Source organism: Hyperolius riggenbachi, chromosome 5 (assembly GCF_040937935.1).
Source record: "Hyperolius riggenbachi isolate aHypRig1 chromosome 5, aHypRig1.pri, whole genome shotgun sequence".
NCBI classification, from domain to species: Eukaryota; Metazoa; Chordata; class Amphibia; order Anura; family Hyperoliidae; genus Hyperolius; species Hyperolius riggenbachi.
In genome coordinates this window covers 3,751,055-3,772,073 of record NC_090650.1, presented here as the reverse complement: position 1 = coordinate 3,772,073, position 21,019 = coordinate 3,751,055, and the positions used below count along the sequence as shown (strand labels likewise).

At 47.9% G+C, this 21,019-nt stretch overlaps 1 protein-coding gene across 1 annotated transcript; it reads right to left on the bottom strand.

Annotated features, from left to right (window-relative positions):
• Nucleotides 1-1,114: 1,114 nt before the first annotated feature.
• LOC137518494 (WAS/WASL-interacting protein family member 1-like) lies at nucleotides 1,115-2,188 on the bottom strand. The gene has a single exon (XM_068236422.1). The coding sequence runs from the start codon at nucleotides 2,186-2,188 to the stop codon at nucleotides 1,115-1,117; it is 1,074 nt and encodes a 357-aa protein (XP_068092523.1).
• Nucleotides 2,189-21,019: the final 18,831 nt, after the last annotated feature.

The window sequence follows — 21,019 nt, the reverse complement described above, 5'->3', positions numbered from 1 at the left end:
TGCCCTAGGCCATGGCATTTTTGGCCTTCCGTCAAATCCGGCCATGTAAGCAGCCCACTCCTGCCTGCTCAGCCCCACTGACTCTGAAGCTCTCCATCCCCTACATACACTCATGTGAGTGGCCACTCTGACAGATAAAGCCACACCTCCCTGCTGCCTCATAGCCTATGATCTGTCATGGGGCGTGGCCTCACACTGACTGGAGTTTGGTGAGCAGACAATGCAGGTTGCTGAGGATCTATCAATTCTTTCTTTTGCTCCCGGTTTTATAATCCGTATTCTGGGGGAATATAGAATCATCTGACACAAAGTTCCCGGCATGGCACATGCATCATTCAGTCGGGTTTGTACTGCTGACTTCCTATGCCAATGTCAGATGCTGGTGGGTGTAACGTCCAAACTCCTCCCTCTATCACATGATCACCTGCAGGAGGTAGTCAGGGAGAGGCGGCGCCTGCCAATCATCACTCTAAGCACAGACCACCTGATCCCGTCTGCCGTCTTTGGGCTAAGAGAGAGAGATGAACTCTTTGTGGCCATCACTACAGCAGTACTGCACTGCAATATCAGCCTACTTAGGGCGTAATCAAGCATTTACCATTCTCCTACACTCTTGCCCCATTGCAAAATTTAAATGGATTAAAGAGATTTTACCTTCCCTGTACCTTACCTTAAATGAGGAATAACATACCCGGACTAACTAAAGACGGACCGGTCCTGAGAGCTCGCACTCTATTCCCATTGCATGAGTATTATCATAATGGACGGTAATAGCAGCCGGTCGCCGTGCCAACGCTTCGCTCTCCCCGCGACGTCTCTATATTCAGACCTCTGATAAATAATCAGAATAACCAGGTTCACTTAAACACGCCGAGATAATGAATATTGCTTCTTAGAAGAGATCTGAGGAGGACGTTCAATAATAATGCATCTTCCAGAACGTCATCCGAGAGAAGCAGCCGGGACAATGCAAAGCCGACGTCCTCTGTAATACAGCATTAGGGCCGCTTCCATCTCATGCCTCTCTATGCTGATTACACACATGGAGAGTTTCCAGGAAATCCGCACTGGAGCGGGAAGCCCGCCTCAGGAAAGGGTCCCTGTCATACTGGCCTCATCGTATAACTGAGGGGAGCGGATATGGCCATTCATCTGTTGCTGGAGGCTTGAGGCCTGGGGTCTGCGAGGAACTGGAGGCTAGGGCTCTGCGGGGGAACTGGAGGCCGGGGGTCTGCGGGGGAACTGGAGGCCGGGGGTCTGTGGGGGAACTGGAGGCCTGGGGTCTGCGAGGAACTGGAGGCCAGGGGTCTGCGGGGGAACTGGAGGCCAGGGGTCTGCGGAGGAATTGGAGGCCAGGGGTCTGCGGAGGAATTGGAGGCCAGGGGTCTGCGGGAGAACTGGAGGCCAGGGGTCTGCGGGAGAACTGGAGGCCAGGGGTCTGCGGAGGAACTGGAGGCCAGGGGTCTGCGGAGGAATTGGAGGCCAGGGGTCTGCGGGAGAACAGGAGGCCAGGGGTCTGCGGGGGAACTGGAGGCCAGGGGTCTGTGGAGGAACTAGAGGCCAGGGGTCTGTGGAGGAACTGGAGGGGTCTGCGGAGGAATTGGAGGCCAGGGGTCTGCGGGAGAACTGGAGGCCAGGGGTCTGCGGAGGAACTGGAGGCCGGGGGTCTGCGGGGGAACTGGAGGCCGGGGGTCTGCGGGGGAACTGGAGGCCAGGGGTCTGCGGAGGAACTGGAGGCCAGGGGTCTGTGGAGGAACTGGAGGCCAGGGGTCTGTGGAGGAACTGGAGGCCAGGGGTCTGCGGGGGAACTGGAGGCCAGGGGTCTGCGGGGGAACTGGGGGCCGGGGGTCTGCGGGGGAACTGGGGGCCGGGGGTCTGCGGGGGAACTGGAGGCCGGGGGTCTGCGGGGGAACTGGAGGCCGGGGGTCTGCGGGGGAACTGGAGGCCAGGGGTCTGCGGGGGAACTGGAGGCCGGGGGTCTGCGGGGAACTGGAGGCCGGGGGTCTGCGGGGGAACTGGAGGCCGGGGGTCTGCGGGGAACTGGAGGCCTGGGGTCTGCGGGGGAACTGGAGGCCAGGGTCTGCGGGGAAACTGGAGGCCTGGGGTCTGCGGGGGAACTGGAGGCCAGGGGTCTACGGAGGAATTGGAGGCCGGGGGTCTGCGGGGGAACTGGAGGCCAGGGTCCCATAGCCAAAAGCGTTTTGTATCTGCGCTTGCCAGAAACGCTCGCAACTATGGGGGTGCAATTGGGGGGGGCATGGCCAGGACGTACATAAGCTCACAACCTGGCTGGACTGCGTGACGAAGGGGGCTGGACCAACACGGAGGGAGCTCACAGACTAAGAGGTAACACAGGGGGATGGTGGGAAGTTGTCAGACCAGCAGGTAGCACTCCAGTAATGGGTGACACACAGACTGCTGATGAAGGAATACACATGCTAATTCCAGTTCCTTCTGAACCAGAATCTACACTTATTTCCCATTTTATGGTCACCACGAGTAGCCTGGAACATTTCACATCTCCTCAGGGAGAGAAGATCACTAATATATGACCACAAAGTCCAGTCATCTCCTCAGGGAGAGAGAAGATCACTGATATATGACCACAAAGTCCGGTCATCTCCTCAGGGAGAGAAGATCACTGATATGTGACCACAGAGTCCGGTCATCTCCTCAGGGAGAGAGAAGATCACTGATATATGACCACAAAGTCCGGTCATCTCCTCAGGGAGAGAGAAGATCACTGATATATATGACCACAAAGTCCGGTCATCTCCTCAGGGAGAGAGAAGATCACTGATATATGACCACAAAGTCCGGTCATCTCCTCAGGGAGAGAAGATCACTAATATATAACCACAAAGTCCGGTCATCTCCTCAGGGAGAGAAGATCACTGATATATGACCACAAAGTCCGGTCATCTCCTCAGGGAGAGAAGATCACTGATATATGACCACAAAGTCCGGTCATCTCCTCAGGGAGAGAAGATCACTGATACATGACCACAAAGTCCGGTCATCTCCTCAGGGAGAGAAGATCACTGATATATGACCACAAAGTCCGGTCATCTCCTCAGGGAGAGAAGATCACTAATATATGACCACAAAGTCCGGTCATCTCCTCAGGGAGAGAAGATCACTGATATATGACCACAAAGTCCGGTCATCTCCTCAGGGAGAGAAGATCACTGATATATGACCACAAAGTCCGGTCATCTCCTCAGGGAGAGAAGATCACTGATACATGACCACAAAGTCCGGTCATCTCCTCAGGGAGAGAAGATCACTGATATATGACCACAAAGTCCGGTCATCTCCTCAGGGAGAGAGAAGATCACTGATATATGACCACAAAGTCCGGTCATCTCCTCAGGGACAGAAGATCACTGATATATGACCACAAAGTCCGGTCATCTCCTCAGGGAGAGAAGATCACTGATATGTGACCACAAAGTCCGGTCATCTCCTCAGGGAGAGAAGATCACTGATATATATGATCACAAAGTCCGGTCATCTCCTCAGGGAGAGAGAAGATCACTGATATGTATGATCACAAAGTCCGGTCATCTCCTCAGGGAGAGAAGATCACTGATATATATGACCACAAAGTCCGGTCATCTCCTCAGGGAGAGAGAAGATCAGTGATATATGACCACAAAGTCCGGTAATCTCCTCAGGGAGAGAAGATCACTGATATATGACCACAAAGTCCGGTCATCTCCTCAGGGAGAGAAGATCACTGATATATGACCACAAAGTCCGGTCATCTCCTCAGGGAGAGAAGATCACTGATATATGACCACAAAGTCAGGTAATCTCCTCAGGGAGAGAGAGGATCAGTGATATATGACCACAAAGTCCGGTCATCTCCTCAGGGAGAGAAGATCACTGATATATGACCACAAAGTCCGGTCATCTCCTCAGGGAGAGAGAAGATCAGTGATATATGAGCACAAAGTCCGGTCATCTCCTCAGGGAGAGAAGATCAGTGATATGTGACCACAAAGTCCGGTCACCTCCTCAGGGAGAGAGAGGATCAGTGATATATGACCACAAAGTCCGGTCATCTCCTCAGGGAGAGAAGATCACTGATATATGACCACAAAGTCCGGTCATCTCCTCAGGGAGAGAAGATCACTGATATATGACCACAAAGTCCGGTCATCTCCTCAGGGAGAGAGAAGATCACTGATATATGATCACAAAGTCCGGTCATCTCCTCAGGGAGAGAGAAGATCACTGATATATGATCACAAAGTCCGGTCATCTCCTCAGGGAGAGAGAAGATCACTGATATATGACCACAAAGTCCGGTCATCTCCTCAGGGAGAGAGAAGATCACTGATATATGACCACAAAGTCCGGTCATCTCCTCAGGGAGAGAGAAGATCACTGATATATGACCACAAAGTCCGGTCATCTCCTCAGGGAGAGAGAAGATCACTAATATATGACCACAAAGTCCGGTCATCTCCTCAGGGAGAGAAGATCACTGATATATGACCACAAAGTCCGGTCATCTCCTCAGGGAGAGAAGATCAGTGATATATATGACCACAAAGTCCGGTCATCTCCTCAGGGAGAGAAGATCACTGATATATGACCACAAAGTCCAGTCATCTCCTCAGGGAGAGAGAAGATCACTGATATATGACCACAAAGTCCGGTCATCTCCTCAGGGAGAGAAGATCAATGATATATATGACCACAAAGTCCGGTCATCTCCTCAGGGAGAGAAGATCACTGATATATGACCACAAAGTCCGGTCATCTCCTCAGGGAGAGAGAAGATCACTGATATATGATCACAAAGTCCGGTCATCTCCTCAGGGAGAGAGAAGATCACTGATATATATGACCACAAAGTCCGGTCATCTCCTCAGGGAGAGAAGATCAGTGATATATATGACCACAAAGTCCGGTCATCTCCTCAGGGAGAGAAGATCACTGATATATGACCACAAAGTCCAGTCATCTCCTCAGGGAGAGAGAAGATCACTGATATATGACCACAAAGTCCGGTCATCTCCTCAGGGAGAGAGAAGATCACTGATATATGACCACAAAGTCCGGTCATCTCCTCAGGGAGAGAGAAGATCAGTGATATATATGACCACAAAGTCCGGTCATCTCCTCAGGGAGAGAGAAGATCACTGATATATGACCACAAAGTCCGGTCATCTCCTCAGGGAGAGAAGATCACTGATATATGACCACAAAGTCCGGTCATCTCCTCAGGGAGAGAAGATCACTAATATATGACCACAAAGTCCGGTCATCTCCTCAGGGAGAGAAGATCACTGATATATGACCACAAAGTCCGGTCATCTCCTCAGGGAGAGAAGATCACTGATATATGACCACAAAGTCCGGTCATCTCCTCAGGGAGAGAAGATCACTGATACATGACCACAAAGTCCGGTCATCTCCTCAGGGAGAGAAGATCACTGATATATGACCACAAAGTCCGGTCATCTCCTCAGGGAGAGAAGATCACTAATATATGACCACAAAGTCCGGTCATCTCCTCAGGGAGAGAAGATCACTGATATATGACCACAAAGTCCGGTCATCTCCTCAGGGAGAGAAGATCACTGATATATGACCACAAAGTCCGGTCATCTCCTCAGGGAGAGAAGATCACTGATACATGACCACAAAGTCCGGTCATCTCCTCAGGGAGAGAAGATCACTGATATATGACCACAAAGTCCGGTCATCTCCTCAGGGAGAGAGAAGATCACTGATATATGACCACAAAGTCCGGTCATCTCCTCAGGGACAGAAGATCACTGATATATGACCACAAAGTCCGGTCATCTCCTCAGGGAGAGAAGATCACTGATATGTGACCACAAAGTCCGGTCATCTCCTCAGGGAGAGAAGATCACTGATATATATGATCACAAAGTCCGGTCATCTCCTCAGGGAGAGAGAAGATCACTGATATGTATGATCACAAAGTCCGGTCATCTCCTCAGGGAGAGAAGATCACTGATATATATGACCACAAAGTCAGGTCATCTCCTCAGGGAGAGAGAAGATCAGTGATATATGACCACAAAGTCCGGTAATCTCCTCAGGGAGAGAAGATCACTGATATATGACCACAAAGTCCGGTCATCTCCTCAGGGAGAGAAGATCACTGATATATGACCACAAAGTCCGGTCATCTCCTCAGGGAGAGAAGATCACTGATATATGACCACAAAGTCAGGTAATCTCCTCAGGGAGAGAGAGGATCAGTGATATATGACCACAAAGTCCGGTCATCTCCTCAGGGAGAGAAGATCACTGATATATGACCACAAAGTCCGGTCATCTCCTCAGGGAGAGAGAAGATCAGTGATATATGAGCACAAAGTCCGGTCATCTCCTCAGGGAGAGAAGATCAGTGATATGTGACCACAAAGTCCGGTCACCTCCTCAGGGAGAGAGAGGATCAGTGATATATGACCACAAAGTCCGGTCATCTCCTCAGGGAGAGAAGATCACTGATATATGACCACAAAGTCCGGTCATCTCCTCAGGGAGAGAAGATCACTGATATATGACCACAAAGTCCGGTCATCTCCTCAGGGAGAGAGAAGATCACTGATATATGATCACAAAGTCCGGTCATCTCCTCAGGGAGAGAGAAGATCACTGATATATGATCACAAAGTCCGGTCATCTCCTCAGGGAGAGAGAAGATCACTAATATATGACCACAAAGTCCGGTCATCTCCTCAGGGAGAGAGAAGATCACTGATATATGACCACAAAGTCCGGTCATCTCCTCAGGGAGAGAGAAGATCACTGATATATGACCACAAAGTCCGGTCATCTCCTCAGGGAGAGAGAAGATCACTAATATATGACCACAAAGTCCGGTCATCTCCTCAGGGAGAGAAGATCACTGATATATGACCACAAAGTCCGGTCATCTCCTCAGGGAGAGAAGATCAGTGATATATATGACCACAAAGTCCGGTCATCTCCTCAGGGAGAGAAGATCACTGATATATGACCACAAAGTCCAGTCATCTCCTCAGGGAGAGAGAAGATCACTGATATATGACCACAAAGTCCGGTCATCTCCTCAGGGAGAGAAGATCACTGATATATATGACCACAAAGTCCGGTCATCTCCTCAGGGAGAGAAGATCACTGATATATGACCACAAAGTCCGGTCATCTCCTCAGGGAGAGAGAAGATCACTGATATATGATCACAAAGTCCGGTCATCTCCTCAGGGAGAGAGAAGATCACTGATATATATGACCACAAAGTCCGGTCATCTCCTCAGGGAGAGAAGATCAGTGATATATATGACCACAAAGTCCGGTCATCTCCTCAGGGAGAGAAGATCACTGATATATGACCACAAAGTCCAGTCATCTCCTCAGGGAGAGAGAAGATCACTGATATATGACCACAAAGTCCGGTCATCTCCTCAGGGAGAGAGAAGATCACTGATATATGACCACAAAGTCCGGTCATCTCCTCAGGGAGAGAAGATCAGTGATATATATGACCACAAAGTCCGGTCATCTCCTCAGGGAGAGAGAAGATCAGTGATATATATGACCACAAAGTCCGGTCATCTCCTCAGGGAGAGGAAGATCAGTGATATATATGACCACAAAGTCCGGTTATCTCCTCAGGGAGAGAAGATCAGTGATATATATGACCACAAAGTCCGGTCATCTCCTCAGGGAGAGAAGATCACTGATATATGACCACAAAGTCCAGTCATCTCCTCAGGGAGAGAGAAGATCACTGATATATGACCACAAAGTCCGGTCATCTCCTCAGGGAGAGAGAAGATCACTGATATATGACCACAAAGTCCGGTCATCTCCTCAGGGAGAGAGAAGATCAGTGATATATATGACCACAAAGTCCGGTCATCTCCTCAGGGAGAGAGAAGATCACTGATATATGACCACAAAGTCCGGTCATCTCCTCAGGGAGAGAAGATCACTGATATATGACCACAAAGTCCGGTCATCTCCTCAGGGAGAGAAGATCACTAATATATGACCACAAAGTCCGGTCATCTCCTCAGGGAGAGAAGATCACTGATATATGACCACAAAGTCCGGTCATCTCCTCAGGGAGAGAAGATCACTGATATATGACCACAAAGTCCGGTCATCTCCTCAGGGAGAGAAGATCACTGATACATGACCACAAAGTCCGGTCATCTCCTCAGGGAGAGAAGATCACTGATATATGACCACAAAGTCCGGTCATCTCCTCAGGGAGAGAAGATCACTAATATATGACCACAAAGTCCGGTCATCTCCTCAGGGAGAGAAGATCACTGATATATGACCACAAAGTCCGGTCATCTCCTCAGGGAGAGAAGATCACTGATATATGACCACAAAGTCCGGTCATCTCCTCAGGGAGAGAAGATCACTGATACATGACCACAAAGTCCGGTCATCTCCTCAGGGAGAGAAGATCACTGATATATGACCACAAAGTCCGGTCATCTCCTCAGGGAGAGAGAAGATCACTGATATATGACCACAAAGTCCGGTCATCTCCTCAGGGAGAGAAGATCACTGATATATGACCACAAAGTCCGGTCATCTCCTCAGGGAGAGAAGATCACTGATATATGACCACAAAGTCAGGTAATCTCCTCAGGGAGAGAGAGGATCAGTGATATATGACCACAAAGTCCGGTCATCTCCTCAGGGAGAGAAGATCACTCATATATGACCACAAAGTCCGGTCATCTCCTCAGGGAGAGAGAAGATCAGTGATATATGAGCACAAAGTCCGGTCATCTCCTCAGGGAGAGAAGATCAGTGATATGTGACCACAAAGTCCGGTCACCTCCTCAGGGAGAGAGAGGATCAGTGATATATGACCACAAAGTCCGGTCATCTCCTCAGGGAGAGAAGATCACTGATATATGACCACAAAGTCCGGTCATCTCCTCAGGGAGAGAAGATCACTGATATATGACCACAAAGTCCGGTCATCTCCTCAGGGAGAGAGAAGATCACTGATATATGATCACAAAGTCCGGTCATCTCCTCAGGGAGAGAGAAGATCACTGATATATGATCACAAAGTCCGGTCATCTCCTCAGGGAGAGAGAAGATCACTAATATATGACCACAAAGTCCGGTCATCTCCTCAGGGAGAGAGAAGATCACTGATATATGACCACAAAGTCCGGTCATCTCCTCAGGGAGAGAGAAGATCACTGATATATGACCACAAAGTCCGGTCATCTCCTCAGGGAGAGAGAAGATCACTAATATATGACCACAAAGTCCGGTCATCTCCTCAGGGAGAGAAGATCACTGATATATGACCACAAAGTCCGGTCATCTCCTCAGGGAGAGAAGATCAGTGATATATATGACCACAAAGTCCGGTCATCTCCTCAGGGAGAGAAGATCACTGATATATGACCACAAAGTCCAGTCATCTCCTCAGGGAGAGAGAAGATCACTGATATATGACCACAAAGTCCGGTCATCTCCTCAGGGAGAGAAGATCACTGATATATATGACCACAAAGTCCGGTCATCTCCTCAGGGAGAGAAGATCACTGATATATGACCACAAAGTCCGGTCATCTCCTCAGGGAGAGAGAAGATCACTGATATATGATCACAAAGTCCGGTCATCTCCTCAGGGAGAGAGAAGATCACTGATATATATGACCACAAAGTCCGGTCATCTCCTCAGGGAGAGAAGATCAGTGATATATATGACCACAAAGTCCGGTCATCTCCTCAGGGAGAGAAGATCACTGATATATGACCACAAAGTCCAGTCATCTCCTCAGGGAGAGAGAAGATCACTGATATATGACCACAAAGTCCGGTCATCTCCTCAGGGAGAGAGAAGATCACTGATATATGACCACAAAGTCCGGTCATCTCCTCAGGGAGAGAAGATCAGTGATATATATGACCACAAAGTCCGGTCATCTCCTCAGGGAGAGAGAAGATCAGTGATATATATGACCACAAAGTCCGGTCATCTCCTCAGGGAGAGGAAGATCAGTGATATATATGACCACAAAGTCCGGTCATCTCCTCAGGGAGAGAAGATCAGTGATATATATGACCACAAAGTCCGGTCATCTCCTCAGGGAGAGAAGATCACTGATATATGACCACAAAGTCCAGTCATCTCCTCAGGGAGAGAGAAGATCACTGATATATGACCACAAAGTCCGGTCATCTCCTCAGGGAGAGAGAAGATCACTGATATATGACCACAAAGTCCGGTCATCTCCTCAGGGAGAGAGAAGATCAGTGATATATATGACCACAAAGTCCGGTCATCTCCTCAGGGAGAGAGAAGATCACTGATATATGACCACAAAGTCCGGTCATCTCCTCAGGGAGAGAAGATCACTGATATATGACCACAAAGTCCGGTCATCTCCTCAGGGAGAGAAGATCACTAATATATGACCACAAAGTCCGGTCATCTCCTCAGGGAGAGAAGATCACTGATATATGACCACAAAGTCCGGTCATCTCCTCAGGGAGAGAAGATCACTGATATATGACCACAAAGTCCGGTCATCTCCTCAGGGAGAGAAGATCACTGATACATGACCACAAAGTCCGGTCATCTCCTCAGGGAGAGAAGATCACTGATATATGACCACAAAGTCCGGTCATCTCCTCAGGGAGAGAAGATCACTAATATATGACCACAAAGTCCGGTCATCTCCTCAGGGAGAGAAGATCACTGATATATGACCACAAAGTCCGGTCATCTCCTCAGGGAGAGAAGATCACTGATATATGACCACAAAGTCCGGTCATCTCCTCAGGGAGAGAAGATCACTGATACATGACCACAAAGTCCGGTCATCTCCTCAGGGAGAGAAGATCACTGATATATGACCACAAAGTCCGGTCATCTCCTCAGGGAGAGAGAAGATCACTGATATATGACCACAAAGTCCGGTCATCTCCTCAGGGACAGAAGATCACTGATATATGACCACAAAGTCCGGTCATCTCCTCAGGGAGAGAAGATCACTGATATGTGACCACAAAGTCCGGTCATCTCCTCAGGGAGAGAAGATCACTGATATATATGATCACAAAGTCCGGTCATCTCCTCAGGGAGAGAGAAGATCACTGATATGTATGATCACAAAGTCCGGTCATCTCCTCAGGGAGAGAAGATCACTGATATATATGACCACAAAGTCAGGTCATCTCCTCAGGGAGAGAGAAGATCAGTGATATATGACCACAAAGTCCGGTAATCTCCTCAGGGAGAGAAGATCACTGATATATGACCACAAAGTCCGGTCATCTCCTCAGGGAGAGAAGATCACTGATATATGACCACAAAGTCCGGTCATCTCCTCAGGGAGAGAAGATCACTGATATATGACCACAAAGTCAGGTAATCTCCTCAGGGAGAGAGAGGATCAGTGATATATGACCACAAAGTCCGGTCATCTCCTCAGGGAGAGAAGATCACTGATATATGACCACAAAGTCCGGTCATCTCCTCAGGGAGAGAGAAGATCAGTGATATATGAGCACAAAGTCCGGTCATCTCCTCAGGGAGAGAAGATCAGTGATATGTGACCACAAAGTCCGGTCACCTCCTCAGGGAGAGAGAGGATCAGTGATATATGACCACAAAGTCCGGTCATCTCCTCAGGGAGAGAAGATCACTGATATATGACCACAAAGTCCGGTCATCTCCTCAGGGAGAGAAGATCACTGATATATGACCACAAAGTCCGGTCATCTCCTCAGGGAGAGAGAAGATCACTGATATATGATCACAAAGTCCGGTCATCTCCTCAGGGAGAGAGAAGATCACTGATATATGATCACAAAGTCCGGTCATCTCCTCAGGGAGAGAGAAGATCACTAATATATGACCACAAAGTCCGGTCATCTCCTCAGGGAGAGAGAAGATCACTGATATATGACCACAAAGTCCGGTCATCTCCTCAGGGAGAGAGAAGATCACTGATATATGACCACAAAGTCCGGTCATCTCCTCAGGGAGAGAGAAGATCACTAATATATGACCACAAAGTCCGGTCATCTCCTCAGGGAGAGAAGATCACTGATATATGACCACAAAGTCCGGTCATCTCCTCAGGGAGAGAAGATCAGTGATATATATGACCACAAAGTCCGGTCATCTCCTCAGGGAGAGAAGATCACTGATATATGACCACAAAGTCCAGTCATCTCCTCAGGGAGAGAGAAGATCACTGATATATGACCACAAAGTCTGGTCATCTCCTCAGGGAGAGAAGATCACTGATATATATGACCACAAAGTCCGGTCATCTCCTCAGGGAGAGAAGATCACTGATATATGACCACAAAGTCCGGTCATCTCCTCAGGGAGAGAGAAGATCACTGATATATGATCACAAAGTCCGGTCATCTCCTCAGGGAGAGAGAAGATCACTGATATATATGACCACAAAGTCCGGTCATCTCCTCAGGGAGAGAAGATCAGTGATATATATGACCACAAAGTCCGGTCATCTCCTCAGGGAGAGAAGATCACTGATATATGACCACAAAGTCCAGTCATCTCCTCAGGGAGAGAGAAGATCACTGATATATGACCACAAAGTCCGGTCATCTCCTCAGGGAGAGAGAAGATCACTGATATATGACCACAAAGTCCGGTCATCTCCTCAGGGAGAGAAGATCAGTGATATATATGACCACAAAGTCCGGTCATCTCCTCAGGGAGAGAGAAGATCAGTGATATATATGACCACAAAGTCCGGTCATCTCCTCAGGGAGAGGAAGATCAGTGATATATATGACCACAAAGTCCGGTCATCTCCTCAGGGGAGAGAAGATCACTGATATATGACCACAAAGTCCGGTCATCTCCTCAGGGACAGAAGATCACTGATATATGACCACAAAGTCCGGTCATCTCCTCAGGGAGAGAAGATCACTGATATATGACCACAAAGTCCGGTCATCTCCTCAGGGAGAGAAGATCACTAATATATGACCACAAAGTCCGGTCATCTCCTCAGGGAGAGAAGATCACTGATATATGACCACAAAGTCCGGTCATCTCCTCAGGGAGAGAAGATCACTGATATATGACCACAAAGTCCGGTCATCTCCTCAGGGAGAGAAGATCACTGATACATGACCACAAAGTCCGGTCATCTCCTCAGGGAGAGAAGATCACTGATATATGACCACAAAGTCCGGTCATCTCCTCAGGGAGAGAAGATCACTAATATATGACCACAAAGTCCGGTCATCTCCTCAGGGAGAGAAGATCACTGATATATGACCACAAAGTCCGGTCATCTCCTCAGGGAGAGAAGATCACTGATATATGACCACAAAGTCCGGTCATCTCCTCAGGGAGAGAAGATCACTGATACATGACCACAAAGTCCGGTCATCTCCTCAGGGAGAGAAGATCACTGATATATGACCACAAAGTCCGGTCATCTCCTCAGGGAGAGAGAAGATCACTGATATATGACCACAAAGTCCGGTCATCTCCTCAGGGACAGAAGATCACTGATATATGACCACAAAGTCCGGTCATCTCCTCAGGGAGAGAAGATCACTGATATGTGACCACAAAGTCCGGTCATCTCCTCAGGGAGAGAAGATCACTGATATATATGATCACAAAGTCCGGTCATCTCCTCAGGGAGAGAGAAGATCACTGATATATATGACCACAAAGTCAGGTCATCTCCTCAGGGAGAGAGAAGATCAGTGATATATGACCACAAAGTCCGGTAATCTCCTCAGGGAGAGAAGATCACTGATATATGACCACAAAGTCCGGTCATCTCCTCAGGGAGAGAAGATCACTGATATATGACCACAAAGTCCGGTCATCTCCTCAGGGAGAGAAGATCACTGATATATGACCACAAAGTCAGGTAATCTCCTCAGGGAGAGAGAGGATCAGTGATATATGACCACAAAGTCCGGTCATCTCCTCAGGGAGAGAAGATCACTGATATATGACCACAAAGTCCGGTCATCTCCTCAGGGAGAGAGAAGATCAGTGATATATGAGCACAAAGTCCGGTCATCTCCTCAGGGAGAGAAGATCAGTGATATGTGACCACAAAGTCCGGTCACCTCCTCAGGGAGAGAGAGGATCAGTGATATATGACCACAAAGTCCGGTCATCTCCTCAGGGAGAGAAGATCACTGATATATGACCACAAAGTCCGGTCATCTCCTCAGGGAGAGAAGATCACTGATATATGACCACAAAGTCCGGTCATCTCCTCAGGGAGAGAGAAGATCACTGATATATGATCACAAAGTCCGGTCATCTCCTCAGGGAGAGAGAAGATCACTGATATATGATCACAAAGTCCGGTCATCTCCTCAGGGAGAGAGAAGATCACTAATATATGACCACAAAGTCCGGTCATCTCCTCAGGGAGAGAGAAGATCACTGATATATGACCACAAAGTCCGGTCATCTCCTCAGGGAGAGAGAAGATCACTGATATATGACCACAAAGTCCGGTCATCTCCTCAGGGAGAGAGAAGATCACTAATATATGACCACAAAGTCCGGTCATCTCCTCAGGGAGAGAAGATCACTGATATATGACCACAAAGTCCGGTCATCTCCTCAGGGAGAGAAGATCAGTGATATATATGACCACAAAGTCCGGTCATCTCCTCAGGGAGAGAAGATCACTGATATATGACCACAAAGTCCAGTCATCTCCTCAGGGAGAGAGAAGATCACTGATATATGACCACAAAGTCCGGTCATCTCCTCAGGGAGAGAAGATCACTGATATATATGACCACAAAGTCCGGTCATCTCCTCAGGGAGAGAAGATCACTGATATATGACCACAAAGTCCGGTCATCTCCTCAGGGAGAGAGAAGATCACTGATATATGATCACAAAGTCCGGTCATCTCCTCAGGGAGAGAGAAGATCACTGATATATATGACCACAAAGTCCGGTCATCTCCTCAGGGAGAGAAGATCAGTGATATATATGACCACAAAGTCCGGTCATCTCCTCAGGGAGAGAAGATCACTGATATATGACCACAAAGTCCAGTCATCTCCTCAGGGAGAGAGAAGATCACTGATATATGACCACAAAGTCCGGTCATCTCCTCAGGGAGAGAGAAGATCACTGATATATGACCACAAAGTCCGGTCATCTCCTCAGGGAGAGAAGATCAGTGATATATATGACCACAAAGTCCGGTCATCTCCTCAGGGAGAGAGAAGATCAGTGATATATATGACCACAAAGTCCGGTCATCTCCTCAGGGAGAGGAAGATCAGTGATATATATGACCACAAAGTCCGGTCATCTCCTCAGGGGAGAGAAGATCACTGATATATGACCACAAAGTCCGGTCATCTCCTCAGGGACAGAAGATCACTGATATATGACCACAAAGTCCGGTCATCTCCTCAGGGAGAGAAGATCACTGATATGTGACCACAAAGTCCGGTCATCTCCTCAGGGAGAGAAGATCACTGATATATATGATCACAAAGTCCGGTCATCTCCTCAGGGAGAGAGAAGATCACTGATATGTATAATCACAAAGTCCGGTCATCTCCTCAGGGAGAGAAGATCACTGATATATATGACCACAAAGTCCGGTCATCTCCTCAGGGAGAGAGAAGATCAGTGATATATGACCACAAAGTCCGGTAATCTCCTCAGGGAGAGAAGATCACCGATATATGACCACAAAGTCCGGTCATCTCCTCAGGGAGAGAAGATCACTGATATATGACCACAAAGTCCGGTCATCTCCTCAGGGAGAGAGAAGATCACTGATATATGATCACAAAGTCCGGTCATCTCCTCAGGGAGAGAGAAGATCACTGATATATGATCACAAAGTCCGGTCATCTCCTCAGGGAGAGAGAAGATCACTGATATATGACCACAAAGTCCGGTCATCTCCTCAGGGAGAGAGAAGATCACTGATATATGACCACAAAGTCCGGTCATCTCCTCAGGGAGAGAGAAGATCACTGATATATGACCACAAAGTCCGGTCATCTCCTCAGGGAGAGAGAAGATCACTGATATATGATCACAAAGTCCGGTCATCTCCTCAGGGAGAGAGAAGATCACTGATATATGATCACAAAGTCCGGTCATCTCCTCAGGGAGAGAGAAGATCACTGATATATGACCACAAAGTCCGGTCATCTCCTCAGGGAGAGAAGATCACTAATATATGATCACAAAGTCCGGTCATCTCCTCAGGGAGAGAAGATCACTGATATATGACCACAAAGTCCGGTCATCTCCTCAGGGAGAGAGAAGATCAGTGATATATATGACCACAAAGTCCGGTCATCTCCTCAGGGAGAGAAGATCACTGATATATGACCACAAAGTCCGGTCATCTCCTCAGGGAGAGAGAGGATCAGTGATATATGACCACAAAGTCCGGTCATCTCCTCAGGGAGAGAAGATCACTGATATATGACCACAAAGTCCGGTCATCTCCTCAGGGAGAGAGAAGATCACTGATATATGATCACAAAGTCCGGTCATCTCCTCAGGGAGAGAGAAGATCACTAATATATGACCACAAAGTCCGGTCATCTCCTCAGGGAGAGAAGATCACTGATATATGACCACAAAGTCCGGTAATCTCCTCAGGGTGAGAGAGGATCAGTGATATATGACCACAAAGTCCGGTCATCTCCTCAGGGAGAGAAGATCACTGATATATGACCACAAAGTCTGGTCATCTCCTCAGGGAGAGAGAAGATCACTGATATATATGACCACAAAGTCCAGTCATCTCCTCAGGGAGAGAGAAGATCACTGATATATGACCACAAAGTCCGGTCATCTCCTCAGGGAGAGAAGATCACTGATATATGACCACAAAGTCCGGTCATCTCCTCAGGGAGAGAGAGGATCAGTGATATATGACCACAAAGTCTGGTCATCTCCTCAGGGAGAGAAGATCACTGATATATGACCACAAAGTCCGGTCATCTCCTCAGGGAGAGAGAAGATCACTGATATATGACCACAAAGTCCGGTCATCTCCTCAGTGAGAGAAGATCACTGATATATGACCACAAAGTCCGGTCATCTCCTCAGGGAGAGAGAGGATCAGTGATATATGACCACAAAGTCCGGTCATCTCCTCAGGGAGAGAAGATCACTCATATATGACCACAAAGTCCGGTCATCTCCTCAGGGAGAGAGAGGATCAGTGATATATGACCACAAAGTCTGGTCATCTCCTCAGGGAGAGAAGATCACTGATATATGACCACAAAGTCCGGTCATCTCCTCAGGGATAGAGAAGATCACTGATATATGACCACAAAGTCCGGTCATCTCCTCAGTGAGAGAAGATCACTGATATATGACCACAAAGTCCGGTCATCTCCTCAGGGAGAGAAGATCACTAATATATGACCACAAAGTCCGGTCATCTCCTCAGGGAGAGAGAAGATCACTGATATATGACCACAAAGTCCGGTCATCTCCTCAGGGAGAGAAGATCAGTGATATATGAGCACAAAGTCCGGTCATCTCCTCAGGGAGAGAAGATCACTGATATATATGACCACAAAGTCCGGTCATCTCCTCAGGGAGAGAAGATCACTGATATATGACCACAAAGTCCGGTCATCTCCTCAGGGAGAGAAGATCACTGATATACGACCACAAAGTCCGGTCATCTCCTCAGGGAGAGAAGATCACTGATATATATGACCACAGAGTCCGGTCATCTCCTCAGGGAGAGAGAAGATCACTGATATATGACCACAAAGTCCGGTCATCTCCTCAGGGAGAGAGAAGATCACTGATATATGACCACAAAGTCCGGTCATCTCCTCAGGGAGAGAGAAGATCACTGATATGTGACCACAAAGTCCGGTCATCTCCTCAGGGAGAGAAGATCACTGATATATGACCACAAAGTCCGGTCATCTCCTCAGGGAGAGAGAAGATCACTGATATATGACCACAAAGTCCGGTCATCTCCTCAGGGAGAGAAGATCACTGATATATGACCACAAAGTCCGGTCATCTCCTCAGGGAGAGAAGATCACAAAGTCCGGTCATCTCCTCAGGGAGAGAGAAGATCACTGATATATGACCACAAAGTCCGGTCATCTCCACAGGGAGAGAAGATCACTGATATATATGATCACAAAGTCCGGTCATCTCCTCAGGGAGAGAAGATCACTGATATACGACCACAAAGTCCGGTCATCTCTTCAGGGAGAGAAGATCACTGATATATATGACCACAGAGTCCGGTCATCTCCTCAGGGAGAGAGAAGATCACTGATATATGACCACAAAGTCCGGTCATCTCCTCAGGGAGAGAGAAGATCACTGATATATGACCACAAAGTCCGGTCATCTCCTCAGGGAGAGAGAAGATCACTGATATGTGACCACAAAGTCCGGTCATCTCCTCAGGGAGAGAAGATCACTGATATATGACCACAAAGTCCGGTCATCTCCTCAGGGAGAGAAGATCACTGATATATGACCACAAAGTCCGGTCATCTCCTCAGGGAGAGAGAGGATCAGTGATATATGACCACAAAGTCTGGTCATCTCCTCAGGGAGAGAAGATCACTGATATATGACCACAAAGTCCGGTCATCTCCTCAGGGAGAGAGAAGATCACTGATATATGACCACAAAGTCCGGTCATCTCCACAGGGAGAGAAGATCACTGATATATATGATCACAAAGTCCGGTCATCTCCTCAGGGAGAGAAGATCAGTGATATATGAGCACAAAGTCCGGTCATCTCCTCAGGGAGAGAAGATCACTGATATATATGACCACAAAGTCCGGTCATCTCCTCAGGGAGAGAAGATCACTGATATATGACCACAAAGTCCGGTCATCTCCTCAGGGAGAGAAGATCACTGATATACGACCACAAAGTCCGGTCATCTCCTCAGGGAGAGAAGATCACTGATATATATGACCACAGAGTCCGGTCATCTCCTCAGGGAGAGAGAAGATCACTGATATATGACCACAAAGTCCGGTCATCTCCTCAGGGAGAGAGAAGATCACTGATATATGACCACAAAGTCCGGTCATCTCCTCAGGGAGAGAGAAGATCACTGATATGTGACCACAAAGTCCGGTCATCTCCTCAGGGAGAGAAGATCACTGATATATGACCACAAAGTCCGGTCATCTCCTCAGGGAGAGAGAAGATCACTGATATATGACCACAAAGTCCGGTCATCTCCTCAGGGAGAGAAGATCACTGATATATGACCACAAAGTCCGGTCATCTCCTCAGGGAGAGAAGATCACTAATATATGACCACAAAGTCCGGTCATCTCCTCAGGGAGAGAGAAGATCACTGATATATGACCACAAAGTCCGGTCATCTCCACAGGGAGAGAAGATCACTGATATATATGATCACAAAGTCCGGTCATCTCCTCAGGGAGAGAAGATCACTGATATACGACCACAAAGTCCGGTCATCTCTTCAGGGAGAGAAGATCACTGATATATATGACCACAGAGTCCGGTCATCTCCTCAGGGAGAGAGAAGATCACTGATATATGACCACAAAGTCCGGTCATCTCCTCAGGGAGAGAGAAGATCACTGATATATGACCACAAAGTCCGGTCATCTCCTCAGGGAGAGAAGATCACTGATATATATGACCACAAAGTCCGGTCATCTCCTCAGGGAGAGAAGATCACTGATATATGACCACAAAGTCCGGTCATCTCCTCAGGGAGAGAGAAGATCACTGATATATATGACCACAAAGTCCGGTCATCTCCTCAGGGAGAGAAGATCACTGATATATATGACCACAAAGTCCGGTCATCTCCTCAGGGAGAGAAAATCACTGATATATGACCACAAAGTCCGGTCATCTCCTCAGGGAGAGAGAAGATCACTGATATATGACCACAAAGTCCAGTCATCTCCTCAGGGAGAGAGAAGATCACTGATATATATGACCACAAAGTCCGGTCATCTCCTCAGGGAGAGAGAAGATCACTGATATATGACCACAAAGTCCGGTCATCTCCTCAGGGAGAGAGAAGATCACTGATATATGACCACAAAGTCCGGTCATCTCCTCAGGGAGAGAGAAGATCACTGATATATGACCACAAAGTCCGGTCATCTCCTCAGGGAGAGAGAAGATCACTGATATATGACCACAAAGTCCGGTCATCTCCTCAGGGAGAGAAGATCACTGATATATGACCACAAAGTCCGGTCATCTCCTCAGGGAGAGAGAAGATCACTGATATATATGACCACAAAGTCCGGTCATCTCCTCAGGGAGAGAGAAGATCAGTGATATATATGACCACAAAGTCCGGTCATCTCCTCAGGGAGAGAGAAGATCACTGATATATGACCACAAAGTCCGGTCATCTCCTCAGGGAGAGAGAAGATCAGTGATATATGACCACAAAGTCCGGTCACCTCCTCAGGGAGAGAAGATCACTGATATATGACCACAAAGTCCGGTCATCTCCTCAGGGAGAGAAGATCAGTGATATATATGACCACAAAGTCCGGTCATCTCCTCAGGGAGAGAGAAGATCACTGATATATATGACCACAAAGTCCGGTCATCTCCTCAGGGAGAGAAGATCACTGATATATGACCACAAAGTCCGGTCATCTCCTCAGGGAGAGAAGATCACTGATATGTGACCACGAAGTCCGGTCATCTCCTCAGGGAGAGAAGATCACTGATATATGACCACAAAGTCCGGTCATCTCCTCAGGGAGAAAAGATCACTGATATGTGACCACAAAGTCCGGTCATCTCCTCAGGGAGAGAAGATCACTGATATATGACCACAAAGTCCGGTCATCTCCTCAGGGAGAGCAGATCACTGATATATATGATCACAAAGTCCGGTCATCTCCTCAGGGAGAGAGAAGATCACTGATATATGACCACAAAGTCCGGTCATCTCCTCAGGGAGAGAAGATCACTGATATGTGACCACAAAGTCCGGTCATCTCCTCAGGGAGAGAAGATCACT